At 35.9% G+C, this 24,057-nt stretch overlaps 2 protein-coding genes across 4 annotated transcripts; both read left to right on the forward strand.

Annotated features, from left to right (window-relative positions):
* Window positions 1-933: 933 nt before the first annotated feature.
* Window positions 934-4,903, forward strand: LOC140959941 (serine/threonine-protein kinase BSK5-like). Of its 2 annotated transcripts, none has more exons than XM_073418002.1 (10): window positions 934-1,270; window positions 1,339-1,559; window positions 1,671-1,806; window positions 2,088-2,221; window positions 2,355-2,460; window positions 3,048-3,133; window positions 3,418-3,606; window positions 3,788-3,943; window positions 4,036-4,149; window positions 4,551-4,903. In XM_073418002.1, exons 1-10 carry the CDS (start codon window positions 1,189-1,191, stop codon window positions 4,788-4,790), a joined length of 1,464 nt encoding a protein of 487 aa, XP_073274103.1. In that variant the 5' UTR covers window positions 934-1,188; the 3' UTR covers window positions 4,791-4,903. The 2 variants fall into 2 exon arrangements, with proteins under 2 accessions (XP_073274103.1, XP_073274104.1); XM_073418003.1 differs by having other exon boundaries at window positions 4,048-4,149.
* A 13,545-nt stretch (window positions 4,904-18,448) lies between these two features.
* Window positions 18,449-23,172, forward strand: LOC140960459 (ATP synthase small subunit 6, mitochondrial-like). 2 transcript variants are annotated; one of them, XM_073418741.1, is made up of 3 exons: window positions 18,449-18,664; window positions 18,758-18,807; window positions 22,913-23,172. In XM_073418741.1, exons 1-2 carry the CDS (start codon window positions 18,544-18,546, stop codon window positions 18,805-18,807), a joined length of 171 nt encoding a protein of 56 aa, XP_073274842.1. In that variant the 5' UTR covers window positions 18,449-18,543; the 3' UTR covers window positions 22,913-23,172. The 2 variants fall into 2 exon arrangements, with proteins under 2 accessions (XP_073274842.1, XP_073274841.1); XM_073418740.1 differs by having other exon boundaries at window positions 18,758-18,803.
* Window positions 23,173-24,057: the final 885 nt, after the last annotated feature.

Below are 24,057 nucleotides of genomic sequence, written 5' to 3' on the forward strand. Positions count from 1 at the left end.
TGTGGGATTATTGATCGGATCTTGGCCAACTACCCCATTATACATTTTCAGGGTTAAAAAGTGGAACCAAGATTCAATATTAAATTTAAAAGCACATTTATACGTTCAATTTCAGCTTCTCGATACAATACAAACAAACAAAGATGGCTATATTCTAAATTTTTGAGAAGGGGTAACAAAGAATTCACAGCGAGTTTGAAAGGTTGTTTTCGGTGGAAAGAATAACTCCACCGGAGGAGATGGTGAATGGTTAAAAAATTGCGTAGATACCAACGTGTGGAAGTAATTGATGGTGAAATTTTATTATACTCTGTGTGGTATTGCAGAAAGTTCAACATAAAAATCATACCGATCACATTCTTTCTATATTTTTTAACATAGAGATGAAACTCATAGTCGTTATATCGTTCGATGAGCATTGGTTAAACCATCGAACTGATGTAATAACTTTTAAATCACGTTAATCATGTAAACTGCACTAACAAAACCACGGTTACAGACTCTTCTGAAAAATTTTTGATAAGAACAATTGAACTTATGTCCATAAGTCAAACATTTACATGTAAATATTTTATTTTATCATCGCTACGACATAACATATGTCAGTTACTTTATTATACCTACAATACCTAGCATAAAATACGTTTTACTTTATTAGGAAAATACAAATATGAACCATTTAATAGAATTTTTAGGATAATATCGTAAGAGTAATTTCTTGTCAACCGTAGCTGAAGCAAGATTTGCATATGGGAACGAGTGAAATATGGAACAATACAAACATGTCATTCTTGGGGAATTTGATTATGTTTAAGTTGATAATGTAAAATCTAAAATAAAATATATAATATTTATTCATTTAAAAAGGTCTAATATGAGATTTATTTTGTTATATTTCAACATGGATTGCATGCATCACCCACGGGGAAATATTTGCTTTCCACCTTGGGACCAGATTCTCCTCTCCTGGATTTGAATGACACCGTTCAGGAGGAACGGGAAAAGGCCGCCGTCTCCTCTCCCCTTCCCCCTGATCTGTATCGGTGCCGCCACCAGCGCTGCCATAACGTGAAGAGGGGTTTGGGGTGAGAAGAAAAGACAGTGAAAGATTACCATTTGCACCTCTTATCAAAATTCCTCTTTGTGTTAATTTGCTTGATTCTATTGCATTTGTTGCGTTTCCTTATAATGGGAGCCTGTTGTTCCGTTCTGAGCATGTGCTGGTGGCTTTCCAACAACGAAACGAACGTCATTTGTTCGTCACATATTGGTACATGATGCCCACATCCTATGCAATATGATTTTATTGGATAATGATTTGATTTTTGTTGCTATTAGATGGATGTGAGGATGGTGACCAAAAGTTGCCAGCCTTCAAAGAGTTTGGATTCGAAGAGCTCAAGGTTTCCACCTCGGGTTTCTCTGTGGCCAACATCGTATCCGAACAGGGAGAAAAAGCACCTAATGTGGTCTACAAAGGCAGACTCAAAGACGGCGGTGGTTTTATTGCCATTAAGCGATTCAACCAGTTTGCTTGGCCCAATTCTCGCCAGTTTCTTGTTTGTTTTCTTGAGACCTTTTTTTTAATTTCAAATGAGTTTCCTACTTTTGTGATCATAACTGCGTAGGCAAATTGATTGTGGATGGCAATGATTGACTGAAATTTTTAGGAGGAAGCAAGGGAAGTTGGTAATCTTCGGAGCCCGAGGTTGGCGAATTTGTTAGGATGTTGTTGCGAAGGGGATGAAAGGTTGCTCGTCGCCGAGTATATGCCTCATGAAACTCTTTCAAAACATTTATTTCATTGTGAGTTCTTGTCAATCTTGCAGCTTATATATTTTTGCTTATGGAGCTGGGATTTTTTGAAGACATCAATTTTATGGGGAATAATTGATAACGGCCCTATATATCAATCATTTTCATGCAATACTCGGTGATTTTCATACACAAACATGGAACTTTGATTCGGAAAATCACTATCTACAACTACTGATTTCTTAGAGTAATTTTTGGCAGTCGTTAATGGATGAAGTTCTTATTTTAAAGATTTGAACTTATTCTTTACTTCGTTGTTTAACTAAATACAGGGGAAAATAAACCACTGAAATGGGCAATGAGATTGAGAGTGGCCTTATGCATAGCACAAGCTGTGGACTACTGCAGTGGCAAAGGGCGGGCACTGTATCATGATCTTAATGCTTACAGAGTTTTGTTCGATCAAGTGCGCTCTTTCATCCAATGTGTTCTGATAATGCTGTTCTGTTAAGATTAAAAATGGATGTATTGTTTGATTCTGACTTTCTTTTACTTTTCCTTTTTATTTTTTTTTCTGGTCTGACTTTGTTATGCTCAAGAATTGTAATCCCAAGCTATCATGCTTTGGATTGATGAAGAACAGCAGGGATGGAAAGAGTTTCAGTACAAATTTATCATTCACCCCTCCTGAATATTTAAGAACAGGTAATTGATTCTTTCTTGAAGCTTTTCTCACTTAGTAACTTTTGATTATATGGCTCTTCCATGAATGTAAATTATAGATATAGCTAAAGAGGTAGTCAGATAATCTTATCTTAAATATCTTATAAGGTCTTATAGGCTATTGAATCTCATAAGATTTTCCCTGCCGCTTCGTAAATAAGTTTTGAGTTGTATGATACCATTTACTCCCTGAACTTGGAATATGTTTTTAATGCAAACTTTTCATTAATGCAACAAATACTTTTACATATTTGAAAATAAGAAGTGTTAGCCTCAGGACATAAAAGGGCTTATTAGACCAGATGTTTTACTTTGGAAGGTAAAGAAATCATATTCAAAGAGATATATTAAACACTTTAATGCACCTTCTAAGTTTGTTCAAATACCTACAAACGTTTTATATAATGTTTGATTGAGCTTACAAGCTTAACCATGTATACAGAGTGAAATAAAGAACACAAAATTCGCGAGTTTATTTACTTATTTGTAATTTCTGGTGAACATTTTGTTGGTTCACTTAAATGAATGGAAAATAAAGTTTGCCTAACTTCATTGTTATAATTTGGCAGGTAGAGTCACTCCAGAAAGTGTAATTTACAGTTTTGGCACCTTATTGCTTGATCTTCTCAGTGGCAAACATATTCCACCTAGCCATGTAAATTGCTTCTTCTTGCTTTATTTAAAAGCATACTTCCAAATTATTCAATGCTGGATTAAGTGTGCTGAAGGTTCACCATGTAGTTAGTAGTGTGGTNCACATGTTCTTGAATATGTTTTGTTTTTGTTTTAATTACATTGGGGTGGAGGGTTTTTTGTTCTAACTTGTGTTTATCATAGATCATACAGAAGGAAATTTTTTTCAAATTCTGACTTGTCTCATGTTTGCTAACATGTAAACTTTGACATTAAGCGCCTCCAAATGATATTTTTGGTATCTAGGCACTCGATTTGGTTCGTGACAAGAACTTTCTGATGCTGATGGATTCTTGTTTAGAGGGCCACGTTTCAAATGAAGATGGAGTTCAATTGATGCAACTGGCTTCGTATTGTTTGCAATCTGAACCTCGGGAAAGGCCAAATGCCAAGTCTCTCGTAGCCTCCCTTACTTCTATTCAGAAGGAAACAGATGTAAGTTTTTTGAATTTTATACCATCGAAACCAAATAACTTGTAGATAATTGTTAAAAGCAACAGTTCTAAGAACTATAAAGCTACAATTCCTTGGCTAAACTACAGACTTAAACTCGAATTATATTCATTTGTGTTGTTAAGAAAATGACTGCATCTTGTTATGGTGTCAAAATTTGCAGACACCGTCTCATGAACTCTTGGGGATCGATCAACCTACATCTGGCACACAAAAGCTATCACCCCTCGGTGAGGCGTGCGCAAGATTAAACCTAACAGCTATACACCAGATACTAGAGAAGATTGGTTACAATGATGATGAGGGAGTTTCCAGTGAGGTTTGTGTTCCTAAAAACTGTAATGTATGGCATATGTCTCAAATGGCTTCTCCCTTGTAAATGTGTATCCTTCTTTGTCCCCCCCCTTTTAGCTCTCGTTTCAGATGTGGACAAGCCAACATCAAGAATGCTTGAATTGTCGGAAGCGTGGTGACGCTGCATTTCGCGAGAAAGACATCACCACTGCGATTAGTTGCTACACAAAGGTAAGGCATCGATCTCAATTTTAGGCTATAATGACAGTAGCTTATAGAAGTTACATACCTGAACTTTTTCTTACAAAAATTGAGGTTCTGAGTTTAGCACAATTTTTATGTTCATCGTGATAATCACTAATCTTGAAGTGCTTTCAAATCTATGATACATTATCTGTCGAATAACGTGTAAGGGATGTGACAGCTCTTAAACACAGTAATATGAATGTATTAGTTGGTGCTTTTTACTGAGTGTCGATGATTCAAGAGTCAAGACTATCAAAAGAGCCATGATAAAATTTGTTGAATCTAAATGCCATCCATTTGTGGCTGTATTGATGCTGATTTTCGAGTGAGAGAGATTTTAAAGTCCTCTGTTAATGGTGGGATTTGGTTTATGTTTTACTTTGCAGTTTATAAATGGTGGGACTATGGTCTCCCCAACTGTGATAGCTCGGCGTAGCTTGTGTTACCTAATGGAAGACAAAGTAGAAGAAGCTCTAGCAGACGCTTTGCAAGCTCAAATGTCATCCCCAGATTGGCCTGTTGCTTTGTATCTTCAAGCCGCCGCGCTCTTTATTCTTGGAATGGACAACGATGCACGAAAAACTCTTAACGACGGCTCCTCTTTGAGTGCCAAATGGAACATATAAACATTCGTGTGTGTGTGTGTGTATATATGTCCCAAGCACAATTTCCTCTTCTTAGCCAAACTCGGGACTGTCCTGTCTTGCAATCTGGCCAAGTCCAGTGTCAACTTTGATTGGCCTGCTAAAAATTATATAACTTTAAAATTATATTCATTACACTAATTTTTTTAAAAAATTTATAAATATAAATTAACTTTATTATAATAGAATACAAATATTTCAATACTAAAATTTTGGATTAATATTCATTATTCAATATGAAAAAAAAAATGTATATATTGATATATAATGGCGGAACGATTTCACTAAATCACAAGATCTGCACCGGACTTGCTTGTAGGCAAGCTTAACCGGGTCTAACACGTCTCCAAAACGAGTTTCATACGAGGGTTTAAAAACGACCAATTGTCATCCCTATTGGCATGATTGTTTTGAGATCTCAATATTGTAAAATATTATTAATCGAGTTTCAAATTCAGATGGAAATTGGAAGATAAAGCAATGAGGAAAAAATAAATTACAAAACAAAATATTTCAATGAATATGAAAATTGGAACATAAAGTGTTTTTGTATCCTCCTTGTTTGTATTGAACATGGGGATGACAATGGAATATGTTTAAATTCAGACCCACATTAAACTCGTCTTGTTCGGAATAGGTTGAAACTCGATCAATGGATGTAAAACGGGGACCTAACACTCACAACCTCATAAAAAATCATAGGATGAATATGTCACATACATATTATATTAGCATCTCAATTCTTTCATATTATTTTAGTATTAATATTCATTATTTGTGAGTTTCAATCTCCACTTATTCATATTTATTCTTATTTTATATTAAATAAATTTATTTTCAATTTTATTTACACAATTTAAATGATTATTACTTAAATAAATAATAATAATATTTTTAAATATATTTATTATCTAAAATTATTTTATCTTATTTTACTAATATAATTTATTTTAAATCAAAATAATATTACAATTTTCACATTAACAGCACTCTGGACACCTACAATAGTTTGACACATGATTTTGAACACAAATAGATCCATCAGATAAACGTTTAGTTAAAACGCCCACTTACAGCTGAAAAGATAGTACAAAGGATCCGGTGGTACAAGTTTCCATGTCCGATTATGAACCAAGGCAACATAGTCAGTAGACATGGCCTGACGCCACTTAGGATCTTTGAGAGCTTTGGTCATCGTGGTGGGTTCAAGGTTTGATTGGGTGGATAGTTGAACGGTGAGGTTAAGTTTTGTGTTTGGTTTAAAAACAATGTTTTTGGAGCGGGTGACAATGACACGAGGTGTGGTTGGGGTATTAGAAGTAGAATCAGAACTAGAGGTTGGATTAGTGCTTTGAGTGTGGGCATCAGATTGCTGATGTTCTGGTATCATGGTGTTGGGTTTGGTGGGGGACTGGAGGTGTCGATTGTCGTTGAGGAAGAGGTCGAGGATTCAGTGGTCATTGCTGTTGTTGGAGTGTTAGTGGCAGGGAGAAAGAATGTAGATGTACACCATCTAGATATGGTTTGAGAGGATGAATGTTTGTGAGACAAGTGAAGAGACTGTAAGGGAAATATGGTCTCGAAAAATTTGACATGTCGTGATGTGTAAATGCGGCCAAACAATGGTTCAAGACACAAATAGGCACTTTGTGCGGTGAAGTATCCAACAAAGACACAAGGTAAGGAACGAGGGGTTAACTTGTGGGTAGTATAGAGTCGAAGCTGTGGGTAGCTAAGACACCTAAAGCTCTGAAGTTTACTGTAATTAGGTGGTTGGCCAAAGAGTTTGATGTACGGAGATATGGTTGGATCTCGATTTTCTCGTGCCCAAAACGCAACAGAAGTTTTAAAATTTTATTTTATTTTGACAATCAAAATATTTATTTGAGCACTCGTATGGTTCTAATAAATAAAAAATATTCATAGGATGTTAAAGAATATATTTTCAGTGAATTAATTCACTTGACACCAACTACGCTGGTGTTAGCGAACGTAGCTCTTGTTGTAATTTTCTATGAACTTTTATCAATCTCCTTCTTTAAATTTCGAATCAGGTACACGACCGGATTACTTGTTCATCTTCTAATTTGCACTAGAAAATTAGAAGATGTTTTGTGTTTGAGATCAAAAACACAAAATAGTTCAAAAACCCATTTGAGAGCAATTTGGGAAGAGCCGAAATTTCTTGCAAAATTCCAAGAAGATTTTTCGAGAGCACCAGGGAAGAGCCGAAAGTTTTCTTGTCCTTCTACCCCAAACTTTTTTCGGATGTAATATATTTAATAAGAATCAAAATTCTCATATTTATTTCTAATCTTTCATTTCCTTAATTAATCTAATTAATTAAGTTAATTAATGATTCAAAAATTGCATGCCAACTTTTTTCTTTCGAATCACCGAAACATGTTTCGAAATGCATGCCATTAGAAAAAAATATTCTAATTATTTTCTGAGCTTTCTTTTTACTTAATTAATCCAATTAATTAAGTTAACTAAAGATTATGAATCCATACCATATTAAATGCAATCTCGAATATTAATACATATATTTTGAGAGTATCATGCATTAACATTATTTTGCTTTGTGTGCACGTTTCTAAAATTATGGTATCATGAATATTTTCATATTACATAAATCAATACCATATTTTATAAAAACTTAATGAGCTATATTTTAACTCAATTAAAATATAATTTAATTATTAAAGCCAATGATCCATGCTCCCATTACATTAATCTCATCATAATCCCGATCGTTGATCAAATATCATCTGTGACAATTTCAACTTGTTTGTTATTATGATGCACACTTTAATATCGAGATCACCAATGTCTAAATAAGGCAGGTGCACTCCCTTTGACTGTTTTAGCAGTCATGCTCTCAAAATTTCTATAAGCTTTTATAAACTTTATTTATAAGTTTATCGATTGATCATATCAAAGTTATTTCTTATAAATTCAACTCATTGAATTTATTATCTCAACGGAAACAAGTAAACCAGTGCTTGTGTGACCCTCAATAGTTCATGGATACAGCTAGCCGTGTGTTCACAACTCTTTGTGATTCAGAATAACATTTATTCTTATTCGGGCTTACCCTAGTTAGCCACATTCTTTTCATCCACACCTTGATCAAGAATGTCAGAACTCATTTCTGATTGCACCCATCGGATCATGGTAAGAGCGTCTAGTAGCATCGCCCCATGATCCCCTAGGTATCACTGATAATGCCTGCAAGAACCAGTCGACTATGATTAACGTACAGTACGGTCCCTTCATCTCATATATCTCAATCGAATCTACAACCATTGGTTCATCGAGGGTTGCATATTAATTCGATAACTATGTGACACATATAAATAGTGCCATCGCATGTACTATTGGAGAACTCCTTCTCCAATATACATCTCATACTCTGGCCAGAGATTCCACACACTATTATTTCATCAGATCACATAGGATATCCACACCCGTAGGTGAGCGGTGAATCCCCGACTACAATGCCCTGGCTCCTATATGTGTCGCAACTGTACCCAACCTCGCCACCTGATGACTCTCCTGGAGCCGATAACCGAGTCAAAGCACATCCCTAGCATATAGAGCCTCAGTGTTGTCCCGAGTCATAAGAACTAATGGTGTACAATCATAACCACAGACTTATCCTCTCGATAAATGATAACCACTTGGAAAGTCCGAGGGAGAGTTGTTCGGCATAATCATCATATGATTACCCATCTGCATGTTTGGATATCTCTATGTCCTTACCAAGAAACGCGGTACACAACATCACAGATGCTAGTCTCAAGCGACCTTTATCCATGTTTTAGGCAGCTGAATCGACTAGGAACGAATTTAGATTATAAAGTGTTTACAAATGAGTTTCAACATTGAATTACGATTCATTTGTATTAAAGTATAATCAAGCTCTTTATCTATGTTGTTCACATGGGTATACAGATAAAGAAATAACAAACCATGAAAAGTTAAATTATATTAAAATAAAGATTGTTTATTACACTTGAGTCAATAAATTTCCTAGCCAACCGTTGGCTTGCAGGACATCTACTCTACCAGATACTAGTTGAGAAGTTGGCGTTGGGAGACGGTTGATGAGGTAAACATAAATTTTGAAAGCATTAGACCAATAAGTTAATGGCATTGAGGCATGAAAAAGGAGAGAAACATCAGTTTCCACAATATGACGATGTCGGCGTTCAGAATATCCGTTGTCCTCAAGTGTATGTGGGAGGGGTCGTAAAGAAAGAAATGCAATGAAGTGATAAAAAAGATGCAAGAGCATGATACTCACCTTCATTGTTAGAATATACAGTGACAAATTTGTTTTGAATTAAGTTTCAACTAAAGCTTTGAATCGCACAAAATATCATAACATTGGATTTTTGTTTGAGTGGATTAAACCATATATATTTTGTAAAATGATCGACAAAAATAACAGAGTATTTAAATCCATCAATTGAGTAGATAGGAGAGGTCCAAACATCAGAGAAGAGAAGTTCAAGTGGTGAGTGTGAGACAAAAGATGAAACAAAAACGGGTAATTTGTGACTTTTACTAGATCGACAAGAGTTACAATTAAAATTAGATGATTTGGATAGTTCGAGATTAAAACTAGACACAATATGCTTGTAAATAGATAAGGATGGATGTCCTAATCTATGATGCCAAACTGTAGAAAAGGAGTAGGCACTGGAGAATGCAATTATTGGGGATGGTTTTGATGAAGAAACCGGTCACTCGTACACTCCATCTTTATCTTGATTGTGCAAGAGAGTTGCTCCTGTGGTGAGATCCTTTACACGAAAAGATGAGGGTAAGAACTCATCAAAATGTTATATTGATGACAGAATTCAAAAACTGAAATACGATTTTTTTGCATGTTAGGAACACGGAGAACATTGTTTAACTTGAAGGGGTTAGAGGGTGACGGGATAAATGTAGAACCGGTATACGTTATAGGGAGACCCGTGCTGTGGGGACCCGGACGTTAATTCATTTCTTAATCATTCTTTGGGAATAATTCAATCAATTAAGATAAACATGGTCTAAATTTTTTTTTAATGCGGAACGTAATGGAATCATTCTAGTATACACATCAGTATAAAAGTACAAGTGTTGTACAGCATACAACAAACGAAACTAGGGTTCAACTACTATATATCAAGTGCTGAAACCTAACAACTTCTGATCCGGCTCACCACGCTAACTTGTCCTTTCTCTCATCCTCTTCTTGACCCTGATCCTGTTCCACTTGTTGTCATGCACACATACAAACACGACAACAGCCGGATAACTCCGGTGAGACTAAAATCCCAGTATAAACAATGAATCAATACAATACATAAAATCATATGTAAAAGCATAAACCATGTATCAAAGAACATGAATCATAATTTATGTCACATTAGTGAATACAAATAAAACTCTTTGACTCGTCATTTCAGACTCGACTCATCTCTATGCTCGGGATCCCGGTTCCTGGATATTACAATATACCAAATTTCCGCGACAGGAATCGATCCATTCCTAAGCAACATCGATATAAATCAAATATCCATTGTCTTGGCATATCCGCCATAGACTTGGCATATCCGCCAATGCCTACTCTGACAATGTACAATGGGCCAGTTACTACTCTGACATAATCTGGCACCTCTGTCAGTGACTCTCACTCAATAGCTATCTGCTATTCTCTGATTTTCTATAACTCAATAGCCTAAGCATATTCATTCAAACAATATAAAGGTATGAAACCAATAACATACAAGTATGTGATTTAGGGAAACTCAAGTCTAGTCTGACCCAAGTCGATCTCCCGGTTAACATTGATTTATACCTTTCTTTCATCGATTTCTGGCTCTGTCGAAGTCTCAAATTCAAAGCTGTCAATATCAATCTGAAATAACATATAGAATAGGCATAATATCAATATTCAATTCAACTCAGATCTGTTCTGATCAATACTCAATCTAATTCAATATCGACGGCATAACTGCACAATCTCAAGATATCCAGCAATACAATTGTCAGTTGATATCAATCTCAACTCCTAATCAATTACAATACAAATCTGATATCAAATCTCAATCAAATCCATTCTAAAAATCATAACAATTTCATACGGTATCTGTTCTTCAGTCTGGTTTCGATTATACGATGTCTACTATATCAAGAACACCATATATGAATCATATCCGATTCCTTCAATATCATAATTTCAAACCATAACAAAACATAAGAAAACTTACGTCCTTTTGTAGCTCTTGACGAGAGGAACACAGAAATATGTTCGGATCTAAATTCTGACGGACGGATTTTGCGCAACCTTCAAATTTCTAAACTAAAAGGCGTAAGGATTTTGCGGAGCTTTTCTCGTTCCCTTTCTCCAAATTTCTGAAGGACTTGAACATTTATATATATATCCACATGCATGCTGAAGACAAGTGGCTTATGTTCACGTATTGTAAGCGGCGCTCGGGCGGTCACAAGTTACTGCTCTGGCGCGGAACGTTCTGTCCAAGCCCTCAACTTATTCGACACTGGTGCTCGGGCGGTCATTTTCTACCGCTCGAGCGCCAGACGTTCTGTCCAAACGTGACCTTGTGGTGCACTGGCGCTCGGGCGGTCCTTTTCTACCGCTCGGGCGCCACATGTTCTGTACAAAAAAGTAGTCTTTCGGTGTACCGACGCCCGGCTACCCTGCTCGAGTTCCTACCACCTCAATACTGTTAATTAATCCACTTCTGATTACAGTAATTAAATCTCGGGCATTACACGTGCCATCTCCGATCATAATGTCGTCAGCAACATCATAAGGAGAGGTGACATGATGAGATGTCCCATATAAAGAAGCCAATTAGATGGTGTGTTGTGAGTTGCTGTATGGGCTTGAGGTTGCCAAGGAGCTGGTGCGCGTGGTTGCAATTGTGGAGGAGCACGAGGAATCGATGGTGGTTGACCAGTTTGATAAGATTGCTTGAAGATATTAAATTCCATAACTGTGTGACTGGGACACCGAAACCATTGGCAGCGACCAAGAAAAGGTCAAGATTGTGGGCGACCATTTTGAGAGCTAGAGAAGGTATCTGCTGGTGGTTGTGTGGGTGCACAAGATCCCAACACAGTAGGAGTATGTTGATGACGAGAGCCATAATTTCCCGATATTGGTCGTTGTGTAGTGGGATTAGGATGCAGAAATCGGGAATGCTCTTGTTGGAGTATGATTTGTTTGTTGATCAATTTATCATGTAGTTCATTGAAGGATATTGAAGTGTCACACCCATTAACCACATCGATAATAGATTGGCATTCACTCCGTACGCCATCAAGAATCTTTTCCAGAAGGTCTTCATGGTCCATGTGCTTGCCGAGAGAGGTTAGCTCATCAACACGAGCTTTAATGAATTGCATATAATCTAAGACGGTTTTGGTGCCTTTGGTCGTTAACTTGATTTTTCCTTGATTTGATTGATGTGGCCTCAAGATGGTCGTGCATAAGTGTTGGCAAGGTCTTCCCATGGCTCTTTGGATGTACTTCATTGAGAGACCAAAGGAATGAGAGATGAAGTGAGAGACCCAAGAGAAATTTTTGGGGATGATAGCAAGGGATGTACTTCATTGAGAGACCAAAGGAATGAGAAATTTTTGGGGATGATAGCAAGGGATGAAGATCAACTGGTCAGTTATCATGTTCCAAATTCTGAAAGCCATGATTCAAATTGACAAACAGTCAGTTGGCTTCGCAATCCCACTCAGTAGGTTGTTCGAAGACTCAGGAGCCCTATTGAGTAATTCGGTAACACTGCACAAATACAAAGCCTTATCAGCACCCAACATTATCTCTCTCAGACTAAGGGTCAAGCGTTGGATGTTTCTTCAACTGAAGATATTATCGTCAAGAAGGAGAAAGCTATAGAGCTGCCCATTGGAAAGAAACTAACCGAAAAGAAGGGTAGCAAGATCACTAGACCTACTCCCAAGAGGAAACAAATTATGCATTCCATTGATTCTGAAGCAACTACTCCTTCCTCTCTTCCGAAGAAAGCCATGAGCCCATGACTACCAAGGCCAGACCAACACCTACATCGGTTAAGGCCAAGACAATTTCTCAGCTGCCAATGGCTCCCCCTACTGAAATTACTTCTGCCGAGAAGTCAGCTGAAAAGTTGAAGCTCATAGCTGTGGCAGCTCCCTCAAGAAAAATCAGCATGCCATCAGCTCTCCCTCTTCCTAGACCAGCTAAAAGAATAGTCATCCGAGTTACAATTCAATCAATTCGGTCTGGGTTACTTTCCTCCTAATCCTCAGCTGTTGACAAAGAAAAAGCCAAGGAAACTGATCTGTTGTCTCAATACCTCATTCGGATATTCATACTCAAATAGAACTACTGATGGATGAGGTCGATGAATTTGCCGAGGAAAATATTAAATTCTTTGATGAATGGATAGAATTTTGAATAGTCACCTTTGCATCCAAAATGAAAAAGAAAGAAGTACTGAAGTGATTCATAGCTCTTGAAAAGACTAATCTCAAACAAGTAAAGACAATTATTATCACAGAAGCACTTCAATGACGCGGGTATCTTCTTGATTTGCTAAGGATTCAAAATCTCTCCATATTTGTGCTGAACAGATATCCAACTATGATCCTCAATGCCCAACTGCTTTTGATGATTTAACAGTAATCAATCAACTGGACATGGATCTGGTGTAAGGTCTAGGAAATTAGAACTATGTAACCTGACTGCATGCAATCTAAGGTTTTACTAAAATATGTGTTTAATTATTTTATTGCATGATTATTGCATGTATATGTGGTTTAGTTCATGGTTTATTTAAAGTTCCATGCCTTAGGGATTTAAATTGTATTTCGCGCTCGAACGTGGAACGGAGACCGGGGATATTTAGGAAAAATATTTTTATTAAATAATTATTTTTTAACTATTTAATATATAGTGTAATTAAGTGTGATTTTTGAAAATGGGCCTTGGTTGGGTATTTTTACTCGTCAGGTCATATTTTTAACCGGTACACAAATTTTAGTGAGTCAGATGACTTTTTGAGGGTTCGGGTAATATTTTCAAAAACGTACCTAAACGAAATATTTTTAGGGAGTGTTATTGGGTTTTATGGGTTTATTTTATTGCTTAATGGGCCCAAAACTCTTTTAATCCCTTTATTTGTAATTAACGGTCCATTAACACCTTGTATTATGATTTAAACACCTCATTAGCAAACCCTAAACCTATTCTAACCTCTCGACGGCCCCCTGTTCCCATCAAAAGAAGCTTATCCTTTGAAACATCAGCAGCCACCCGAAAATCCTCCTAGGTTTTCAAGAAAACTCCTTCCCCGCCTCTCCGGTGCAAGTTTTACACGTATATCTCAAGGTTTTCGATCGTATAAATGAAAAGTCACGCCATAAATCAATTTTTTTCTCATCATTCACCCTATTATATGCTGATATGTGTGTGTTTGCATGAGGAATTCCTAGTTCTATTATGTTGTATCATTTATGCATCGTTTTGTCATCAAATATGCACATTCTTGCATGTATCTCACGATTTTTGTGTTGCTGTTTAAGGGGTTGCCGATTTGTGATGCTAGGGGGATGAACACGTCGAAGGTTAAGGTATCTAAGTGCTGGAGTCGAGGGTCGGTTGAACCATGTTGTGGGCCGATCGAACCTAGAGTATGTTTGTGAGGTTTGCAGCTAGATCGAGCTTGGGGACTAGAACCGGCTGTAGGGGATCCTATCCAAGCCACGGTGCAGTCCTTAAGGGGGTCGAGACATGGTCTAGGAGTGATCAACCCCCGCTGGTCTTGTTGTAGGGGTCGGTCGATGCACTTGTACCGAGAAGGGTTGAGGTTGGGCTTGTTTTCGTGTGAATCGCGTGGGATAGTTTGCATGGGCAGTATACATGGCTAGGGTTCATCCATTAGGACGCCCTTGGTGTGATCTTAGTCCTAGAGGACATTGGCTCAAGGCTGGTTCGAGTCGGTTAGCTCTAGGATCGAAATATTGGGGGCTTGACACATTAGGGTTTGTAGGAAATCAAAGTGCCGAAAATCCAGCAAATTTCAGGGGCTGTTCGAGGGTCTTAAGTGGTCTGATCCAGGTGGTTTAGGGGCTGGTAGGGTATGGTTAAGGCGTGGTTTAAGTTTGGAAAGAATTGGTTGGCTTTCGGGTTAATTCGGATTAAAACCGGGACCTCAGCCCAAGTTTTAAAACGAATTATAGAAGTTCTTGCATGGGCTCGAGTTTACGTCTAAGGAACGATTATAATTATGGTTTGAGGTGTTTTAAAGATTTTGGTTGGCTTCAGGTCGAAATTTTGAGGTCCAGTGGTAAAACGGTCAATTAGGGTTTCCACGGGCAAAATGGTCATTTTTCACCGGGATCGAGTTAGCAGTCCTGGCAGCGCCCTGATCACAAAATCACACGTTTTTAATGTATATGCTATCATGAACATGACTTTTTTGGAAATATGAAAAATACATTGCATGCTTGATTTTAAGAAAAATTTACGTATATGAATGATTTTTATAAGTGATGAATATGATGACATGTTTTGAAGGAAGGGAGTTGGTTGTGACTAATATGATGATACGATAATACGATGACATGTAAGGCCAAGGCTCAGTAGATGGGTAATACTATCGCTGATGTCCCCGCTGTCGGGTACCGCAGTTATACGTAGATGGATCCATCGACTAATACGATGATATGAAAGTCGCAACTAATGAACGGAGTTCAGATAAATAAAATGAATACGTATATGCTGATATTGAAAGGGGATCGGTTATGATGCTCGGAAGCGCAATGGAATTCTCGAAAATCATGTTTTCACAAGAAAAATACGAGCACCTCAAGATATTGTGCTGCAAATAACAAAAACACAAAATGTCATACATAGGGTGTTTTAGAATTTTTTACCTAACAATCACAAAGATTGATGTTTTGGCTCCAACTGAGTTGTAAACAACTTAGCTCTTGATGGAAGACCATCTACAAGCTTTCCAAGAGCATACCTTGCTCAAATAGACTCTTTCCTTCAAATTAAGTTCACCACTAACAAGGAAGATCCACTCTAATTTTGTACTAGAAAAATTAGAGCATTTTTCTTTGAGAAGTGTATACTTTCCTCAACAATTGAAGAAGCAAAAATTGGAGGAAAAAAATGAGGACAATTTTTGGCCACTATGGTTGAGGAGAGAAGGGGGGAGAAATTTTTCTTGGTGCTTGAAAAAGTAAAAAGTTGCATGTGCATGTCATCCCTAGTTTATTGAAAAAGTTGCCTCCAACCCTTTACATCCCAAGCATGAAATTTTATTTGGGCATGTAACATTTACGAAGCCCATAGACTTTTATTTAAATACCTCAAACACATTTGGAACCATTTAAACTTTACTTGATTTTACTCAAGCCCATTAGTTGAATAATTATATCATATTGGGCTCTACAAGATCTAATGTTATTTAATTAATTCAACACTTGAATTAATTTAATTATTTGGACTCTACTAAGTCCACTAGTGTTTAATTAATTCAACACTTGAATTAATTTAATTTATTCCGTAATAATGTTTATGAAAATCACAATTTTCAAATACATTATTTATTTGAGCCATATTTTAATTTAGAAACACTTCCACAAATTAAAAGTTACATTCCCCATAATCCTCTTATAGAAGTCATACTTATATTTTTCTTTACGCTTATAAACTCCTTTATAAGCCGTTCAACACATTGAACTATTTTCTTTCTCAACGGGATCTAGAAAGTTATCACTTGTGTGACCCGCAATGGTTCAATGATACAAAAAGCCGTGAGTTTACATCTCAATGTGATTCAGGACTAAAAAATGCCCTTATATGAGCAGACCCCAGTTGCTCCATTCTTACTTATCAACTCCTTGATAATAAGAACGTCAGAACTCAAGTTTAATAGTACCCAACCAATCATGTTAAACGCTTAACAACATCGCTTACACGATTCCCTAGGTATCAAATGATAGTGCCTAAAAGAACCAATCCATTATGGTTAGCGTACAATACGGTCCCTTCATCTCATATATAACGACCGATTCGACAATTATTGGTATATCGAGAGTTGTCAAAGAATTGATACTATGTGTCATGTCGTAGTTGCATCGATAGTGTAATCTATGAAACCCCTTTCATAATTATCACCAACACTCTGATCAGATATTTCAAACTACATACACATGAGATCACATAGGATATCCATACCTGAAGATAAGCGGCGAATCCCTGACTACAATGCATCGAATCCTATATTTTTCGACAGAACACCCAACCTTGCCATCTGATGATCCCATGAGAGTCGGTAAACAAGTCAAAGTGCAATGCTAGCATATAGAGTCTCAATGTTGTCCCGGGTCATAAGGACTAATGGTGTACAACCATGAACTAGGACGTTTTCACTCGATAAGTGAGAACCACTTGGAAAGTCCTTTATGAAGGGTTGTTCAGTGCACTCTACAAGAAGCACCTATCTGCATGCTCGGACATCACAATGTCCCCTACCAACGAAACATGGTACTCACATCGCAGATACTAGTCTCAAACTCGAACGGTCTTTATCCTTCTTAGCGGCGGCCGAATCGACTAGGAACTTTTAGAATATACAGTATTCCAAATATGAGTTTCATAGTACTCATCATATGAGCATCTCATATTCTTTCTACTATTTGTATATTCAAGGACTTTATCTATGCAACTAACATGAGTATACAGATAAAGTTTTGCCCAAACAATAATTTCAAATATAATTAAAATAAAAATTGTTTGTACATAGAGTTTAAACATGAACCCTCGGCCAACACTTGGCTCGACGGACACCTACTCTAACAGATATGTTGAGACATGTTTTTATCACGTTATGCTTTGACACAATATGTTTAAGTTCATGTTATAAGATCATGAAGTTTATTTTAAGAAAATTTTAATCATATTATTAAGTCTCAAAAATATTTATCGAAAAATATTTTATCTTGGTCGTCTCCGATCTCTTTTACCTAGCTTATTATCGAATATTCAGATAATATCTTCAGTTTTCATGAAATCATGCAATTAGACCTTCAATCTTATACTATATAATATTTAAGCATTTAAAATCAATTAAATAAAGCAATTAAGCAACTTAAATCATTTGCATGCATGTGGTTTATATGAGTTGAATTTTGGACGTTAAATTAATGTTATGATTGAGATAATAATAATAATAATAATAATAATAATAATATAAATTTAAAAACAATTAATATACCAAAAAATCACGATGACACTGTTCATTAACAAATTGAAAAACATAATATTATGTAAAAAAAGTTATATTTTATTTAATATTTTAGAATATATTTATTATAAAATTTAATACATTATTCGGAAAATATGATATGTTTTAGAAAATCTATTTTGAGAGAAATTTTCTTTTTCTTTTTTTAATTTGAAAACAATTGAGAGAAATTTTCTGAATTTGCAACTATGCTTTTATATTCCAACTATGTACCTTAACTGATCCTCTCTAGAAAGCCCACTTCAATCCTATACAAGCCTCAAAGCCCAGTACTTAGACAAGGCCCAACATTAAGAAAGCCCATTTAAATCCAGTGCCCTTCTACAAACCGAGATGCACATTTTTGTGTTCTCAATCCCTTTCCTTCACATTTGAGCTGAAAGCAGCAGAACGTTGAAATGAGGAAATTCGATCCATGGCCAGTGTTTTTCAAGAGGGAATGGAATCGAAACTGGCCATTTCTGGTGGGTTTTGCCATTACGGGTACCTTAATCACCAAGTTCTCCCTCAGCCTCACGGGTCCGTGATTTTCCCCGAATTTTTTTTCCATTTTTTTGGTCATAAAACGTGATATCTTCCTTATCTTATTCATTTTTTTCTTATTATTTTTAGAGGAGGACAAGAAGAATTCTAAGTTTGCGCAGAGGCACATGAAGAAGTAGGTTTGTTTTCCTGTTATAAACCTTGGGACTGATTTTGTGAAGTTCAGATCTATGTCTAACTTGTTTGTATTTTTGGACTTGACTGTGTTGATTTCAATTTCTCTATGGTATCGTGTAAAGGTTACACGGTTTCAACTTCACTGTTGCGTGGTTAAAATTCTATTAATTTGGTCTATGCCTGCTTCAGTGCTTTGTCTATTATGGATCAAAGGTTCATAGTTTAACTGGTTTTGGCACAGAATAGATCAGCTTATCACCTTAGGTTCAGGGTAAACGTTATTAATACTACTAAAGATTTTTGGGACATTCATACATAGGGAAATCAAGCAGTAGTTTTCTAGTTTCATTTACCTTGGCCATCTCATCTGTATACTACTTGCTAAGTTGTTCGTGTTAGAGTAGGTGTCTAGTGACCCAACTTGTGGTTTGTGCTTTATTGGATGTAATGTAAAAACAATTTTTATTTTAATAATGTTTTATAAAATTTTGACATTTATTTTATCTGTATACCCATGGAAGTTACATAGATAAAGTCTTTGAATATATAATAGGTACCATGAGGTCTGCTTTTTGACGTAAGATCATGAAACTCATTAGGAAGTGTATCATATATTCTAAACAGTTCTTGGTTGAATCTTCCGCCTAAAATAAAGATAAAGGTCGTTTGAGCTTGAGACTAGCATCGATGATGTAAACGTTATGTTTCGTTGGTAAGAGTATGAAAATGTTCATTCATAAAGATCGGTGATCATTTGATGATGTATTGTACAACCCTCTCCCGGACTGTCAAAGTGGTTATCACTTATCGAGTAGAATAGTATGCGGTTATGGTTGTACACCAGTAGTCATTTGACTCGAGACAATGTAGAGGTTCTACGTACTAGCATGCACTTTGATCCGTTACTCCATTGAGGGTCATCAGGTGGCGAACTTGTGGCGAACTTGAGTGTAGTTTTGATATACGTAGGAGCAAATGCATTGTAGTCGGAGATTCACCGTTTGCTTACGGGTGAAGATGTCTTATTTGATCTGAAGATATCCGTTTGGTACATTGGCGTTGTTAGATCGTCTATCGGGGTTATAATGAGTTACAATTATCTATTTAGTGAATCTGGAATTTGCTTATTAAATAATGATATTAGTAGTAATGACTACTAATATGTACAAAATTCTCATAAAATATTTTAGAAGGGTCTTGAATTAATTAATCAATAAGTTAATTAAATAAATTAAATTACGGTTATTTAATTTAATTAATATGTCTGTGCATATTTTAAATGTGTATGTGTCGATATATATATACACACACTTTATAAGGAGATATAAAGATGTGTATATAAAATATATATATCATGCATTATCAAAAGTTGATTAATACATGATATAATAACAATATGATTATTTTAATTGGTGAAAATTGAGAGTCCTAAGGAATCCTAGTGACATAGGACTTGTGTATTTTTAATAAATATGTTGTCAAAGGTTTATAACGAAGAACACAACATAAAATTACATACAACACAAAAATTCTCCTCCCCTTCTCAAACTTTCGACCGACATAAAGTTTTTGAAAGAAAAACTTCAGCTGAAACCAGTTCCACCGCCACCGCACCTACTCCGAATTTCTGAAATTCGTGAGTCTTAGTCTCAACGCAGAAATTGCTTGTGATTTCTATTGCAATCCAAACAAGGACAGAGTCTCCGAACATGGATTGAAATTGACGATCAAAGGCGGTAGATCCGTTCGAAGAAATATACAAGAATGACCAACTCCGCTAATCCCGGACTGGTTTGATGTCCATCGTAATATACGCGAAGGTAATAATTCTAAACACCATATGAATGTTTAAATTCATACGACGCTCAAGAAAAGTTTCGAGCGTCGAACAAAAAATTTTAAATTTCCATTGCGCCTTGTCCCAGCGATTCGATCATCAGTTGTTTACAGTACTTTTATGGCAATCAAATTTAAATTGTTGTATTGGGTGCTTCATGTGGATGTAATTATACCATCAGCGAGGAGAGCGATTTGAGATTATGTAACAAATTATGTTACCCGGTTTTCTTGTTTCCTTCCGATGTGAATCCATGATTTTTTTCTTCATAGTTTTTAAGTTTCTTCTTTGTCGTAAAGACACTCAATATTGTAAATGGTTGGGCGGTCACCCGGTTGAATTTTTTTAAGTAATTTTTTTATAGATAATCATACATAATCATGTAATATAATCACGTGCAAATAAATATATAAATGCAAACTAACAAGATAATTAATAAAAATTCATCATCATATTAATGCTATTAAGTTAACAAAGTAATATTAATACTTTTACCAAAAAACTAAGTTTAAATTTCAAAGTTTCAATTATTATTAGAACAAGTACTAGACTAAACATAACTGATCTTCCAAATCATTTACATATGCACCATCTACTACATTCATAATCCTCTCATCACAGGACTCAAAATCAACATCTTCTTCATTCTCCTCTTCTGATGTATCTAAATTTTTGTCAAGTTCTCTTCCTTCCACTCCTCCTTTGTTGTGGCACTTCATCCGCTCCCGAGGCCTCCGCTACCATTCTCCAAGTAAGTCCTGAACCTGGCTCGACCTCATCTTCATCACCACCATCAACAAGCCAACCTCGAGCTTCACTAGCTTGAGAGGATAGAAGCAAATCTCCATCCATTTCTTACTCCTCTTCTTCTTCTTCTTCATAAGATTGGCATTGAATTTGACATATACAAGATCATTCAATCTTGATGTCTCAAGCCTATTCCTCTTCTTAGTACGTGTATAAAAATTTTAAACCATTGTTATTAATAAAAAGAAATGATAGATGACATAATTTATGAATTAGTTCTCAATATTTACCCCTTCAAAATGACTTTAATTTCTTTTACACCCCGATGAACTACTTGTCAAAGAGAAAAATCTTGTTGCCATTTTTTGTAAGTTTGGAGCCACCATAATTGGACCACCATCCAACTAAAAAAACCAAAGAGGAAAAAAATAATTAAACCAAAGATAGGTAAAAAAAATAATATATGTACTAACATTAATAAAAATAAAAGAAAAAGGATTTACTCGGGTCGAAGTCACGATACACATCCACCTTCTCATATGCCGCGATCGCCATTTAGAACACTGAATTTGTTGACTACACTTAAAAAATGTTGACTGCCTCACCTGACCCGCCTGCTCGCCGCCTGACCCGCCTGCCCACCACCTCCACCCGTCTCGACCACCTGCCCACCGCCGTATAGCTTGTCTCATGTGTAGGCGGCGTGGTCGAGGGGCTTAGGCGGCCACTCTGACCGCCATTTATAACACTGAAGACACTTAACAATTTTGTTTATGAGATAAGCATCAAAATGATGGAGTGCGAGCAATATTCACGGGAAGCTGGGGACCACAAACTATGGTGCAATGAATTATTTGCAATTTGATTCTGTTATTGGCCGTGCCATATTTTGAGTTGAGGGTACTTTGTGGAATTGATTTTTTTATTATGGACTCAGCAAATTATCTTTTAGAAATTTGGCAGGAACCTTTGTAGTGACTGTTTTCAGATTTATAAGAAAATTTTGCCAAATTATCCTGCTCAAACTTCCGTGTAGGACTCATTTCAAGTTCATAGATAATCTTTAAAATGATCTAGTCTGTTTGGATGTTGGTGCTCAATAAGTTTCTTACGTTGAACTACTTTGGCTACTTATGTCCTGCTGATAGTTTGATCTTTCATTCGTGTGAGTGAGCTTATATGTTTTACGTACATTGATGGATTCGAATATCATGTGTTGGTATGTTTATACTCATTCCTTTGAGTGGGGATGCTTGAAATTTGGCATGATTGTACGTCTAGCCTTTGTTTCCTCCTTCCTCTAACTGTTCTATCATGCAGAGAAAATCTCATAATTCATCTCTTGTAATTTTACAAATAGCTAAACTTCCCTTGAGGTGGAGCTAACTAAATTCTAAGTCATAATGATTGGGTATATGCCAAAAAACAGAAGATGCTGGCTTACTTTTGCAGGACAGTGTCAGTTTAGTTATCCTATATTTGGATTGAATAATGACTGTGTTTGGTTCGATTTTACATGGCAGATGAAATGCTAGTTCCTGATTTTGTTGCTGAATGAAGAATTCCTTCAGGGTGGAGAGAAATCTTTCATTCTTGCTTCTTAATTTCATATCAGTTATTACCTCTGATTGCATAAAAATGCTCTGAACTATCCTTCATGGTGGAACCCCAAGTTTACATCTGTTTGTTGTTGGTAAACAATAACATCAAATGTTTTAAGGTGTGTAAAACATGATTTATCTGACAAATAATGCCATGAATTTGCAGTTTTTTTTTTTTTTTTTAACATTTATCATGTCTTTTTCTCTGAGGCTCTCTTTTATGGGGAATAAGATTAAAATATCCACGTTAAGTAAATGTAAAGTACAAGAAATTGGTATGCAAGTCTTTCCGAGTTTGGCTATTGTTCGAAGGAAGATAAATTTGTGTACGTTATGTAATTGTGAGCACAACAAATTCGCGTCTATTTTTCACATCTTTCGGTCACAATCCCAACGGCACAAGTATTTATGAGAAATAGTAACTTGATTAAGCTCAAATTAGGCGACATTTTCTAAGATTAAAAAGCAATGGATTTTGAAGTTAGGGGAGACATGATTCTTTTAAAACAGATCACAAGTTTAATTAAAAAAAAGTTAACTTATTGTCGAATAATTTGTTTCTTATACATTGTTTTTCATTAAATATTTGGAGAACTTGTAAACTCTTNAATAATTTGTTTCTTATACATTGTTTTTCATTAAATATATATTTTTTTTTGTTACAAGGGAGGGGGACACCCACAATAAACATCTAACATAATATTACTCTTCTACATTTTTCATTAAATATTTGGAGAACTTGTAAACTCTTACATAGTTTATATTAAAGTCGTCAAAACAAGCTAGCAGGTGGAGTTAAACTATCATTTGGGTTGGTTTAATAATTTTCAATTGAATCTGCATTTTTTACCGGATGGACTTAGTCGGTTTTTAGTTATATTAGACCGATAACTCGATTTGTCCGGTTTATTTTGACAGTTCTAATTTTTAACTAAATAGTATAAGGTTTTACAAAGTTATATTATTTTGACTTTTCAAGTTTATGAATTGAATTTTATAGTTTATGTTCCCTGAAAGTGTAATTGATTAAAATTTAAAATTTAGACAATAATGCTCAATGATAATAT

Source organism: Primulina huaijiensis, chromosome 15, assembly GCF_012295235.1.
Source record: "Primulina huaijiensis isolate GDHJ02 chromosome 15, ASM1229523v2, whole genome shotgun sequence".
NCBI lineage: Eukaryota > Viridiplantae > Streptophyta > Magnoliopsida > Lamiales > Gesneriaceae > Primulina > Primulina huaijiensis.

Coding starts and splice junctions, on each gene's coding strand:
- LOC140959941 (XM_073418002.1), top strand. CDS start 1,189: ATGGGAGCCTGTTGTTCCGTTCTGAGCATGTGCTGGTGGCTTTCCAAC. Junction 3,607..3,787: donor CTATTCAGAAGGAAACAGAT/GTAAGTTTTTTG, acceptor CAAAATTTGCAG/ACACCGTCTCATGAACTCTT. Junction 4,150..4,550: donor CGATTAGTTGCTACACAAAG/GTAAGGCATCGA, acceptor TTTACTTTGCAG/TTTATAAATGGTGGGACTAT.
- LOC140960459 (XM_073418741.1), top strand. CDS start 18,544: ATGAGGAAATTCGATCCATGGCCAGTGTTTTTCAAGAGGGAATGGAAT. Junction 18,665..18,757: donor GTTCTCCCTCAGCCTCACGG/GTCCGTGATTTT, acceptor TATTATTTTTAG/AGGAGGACAAGAAGAATTCT.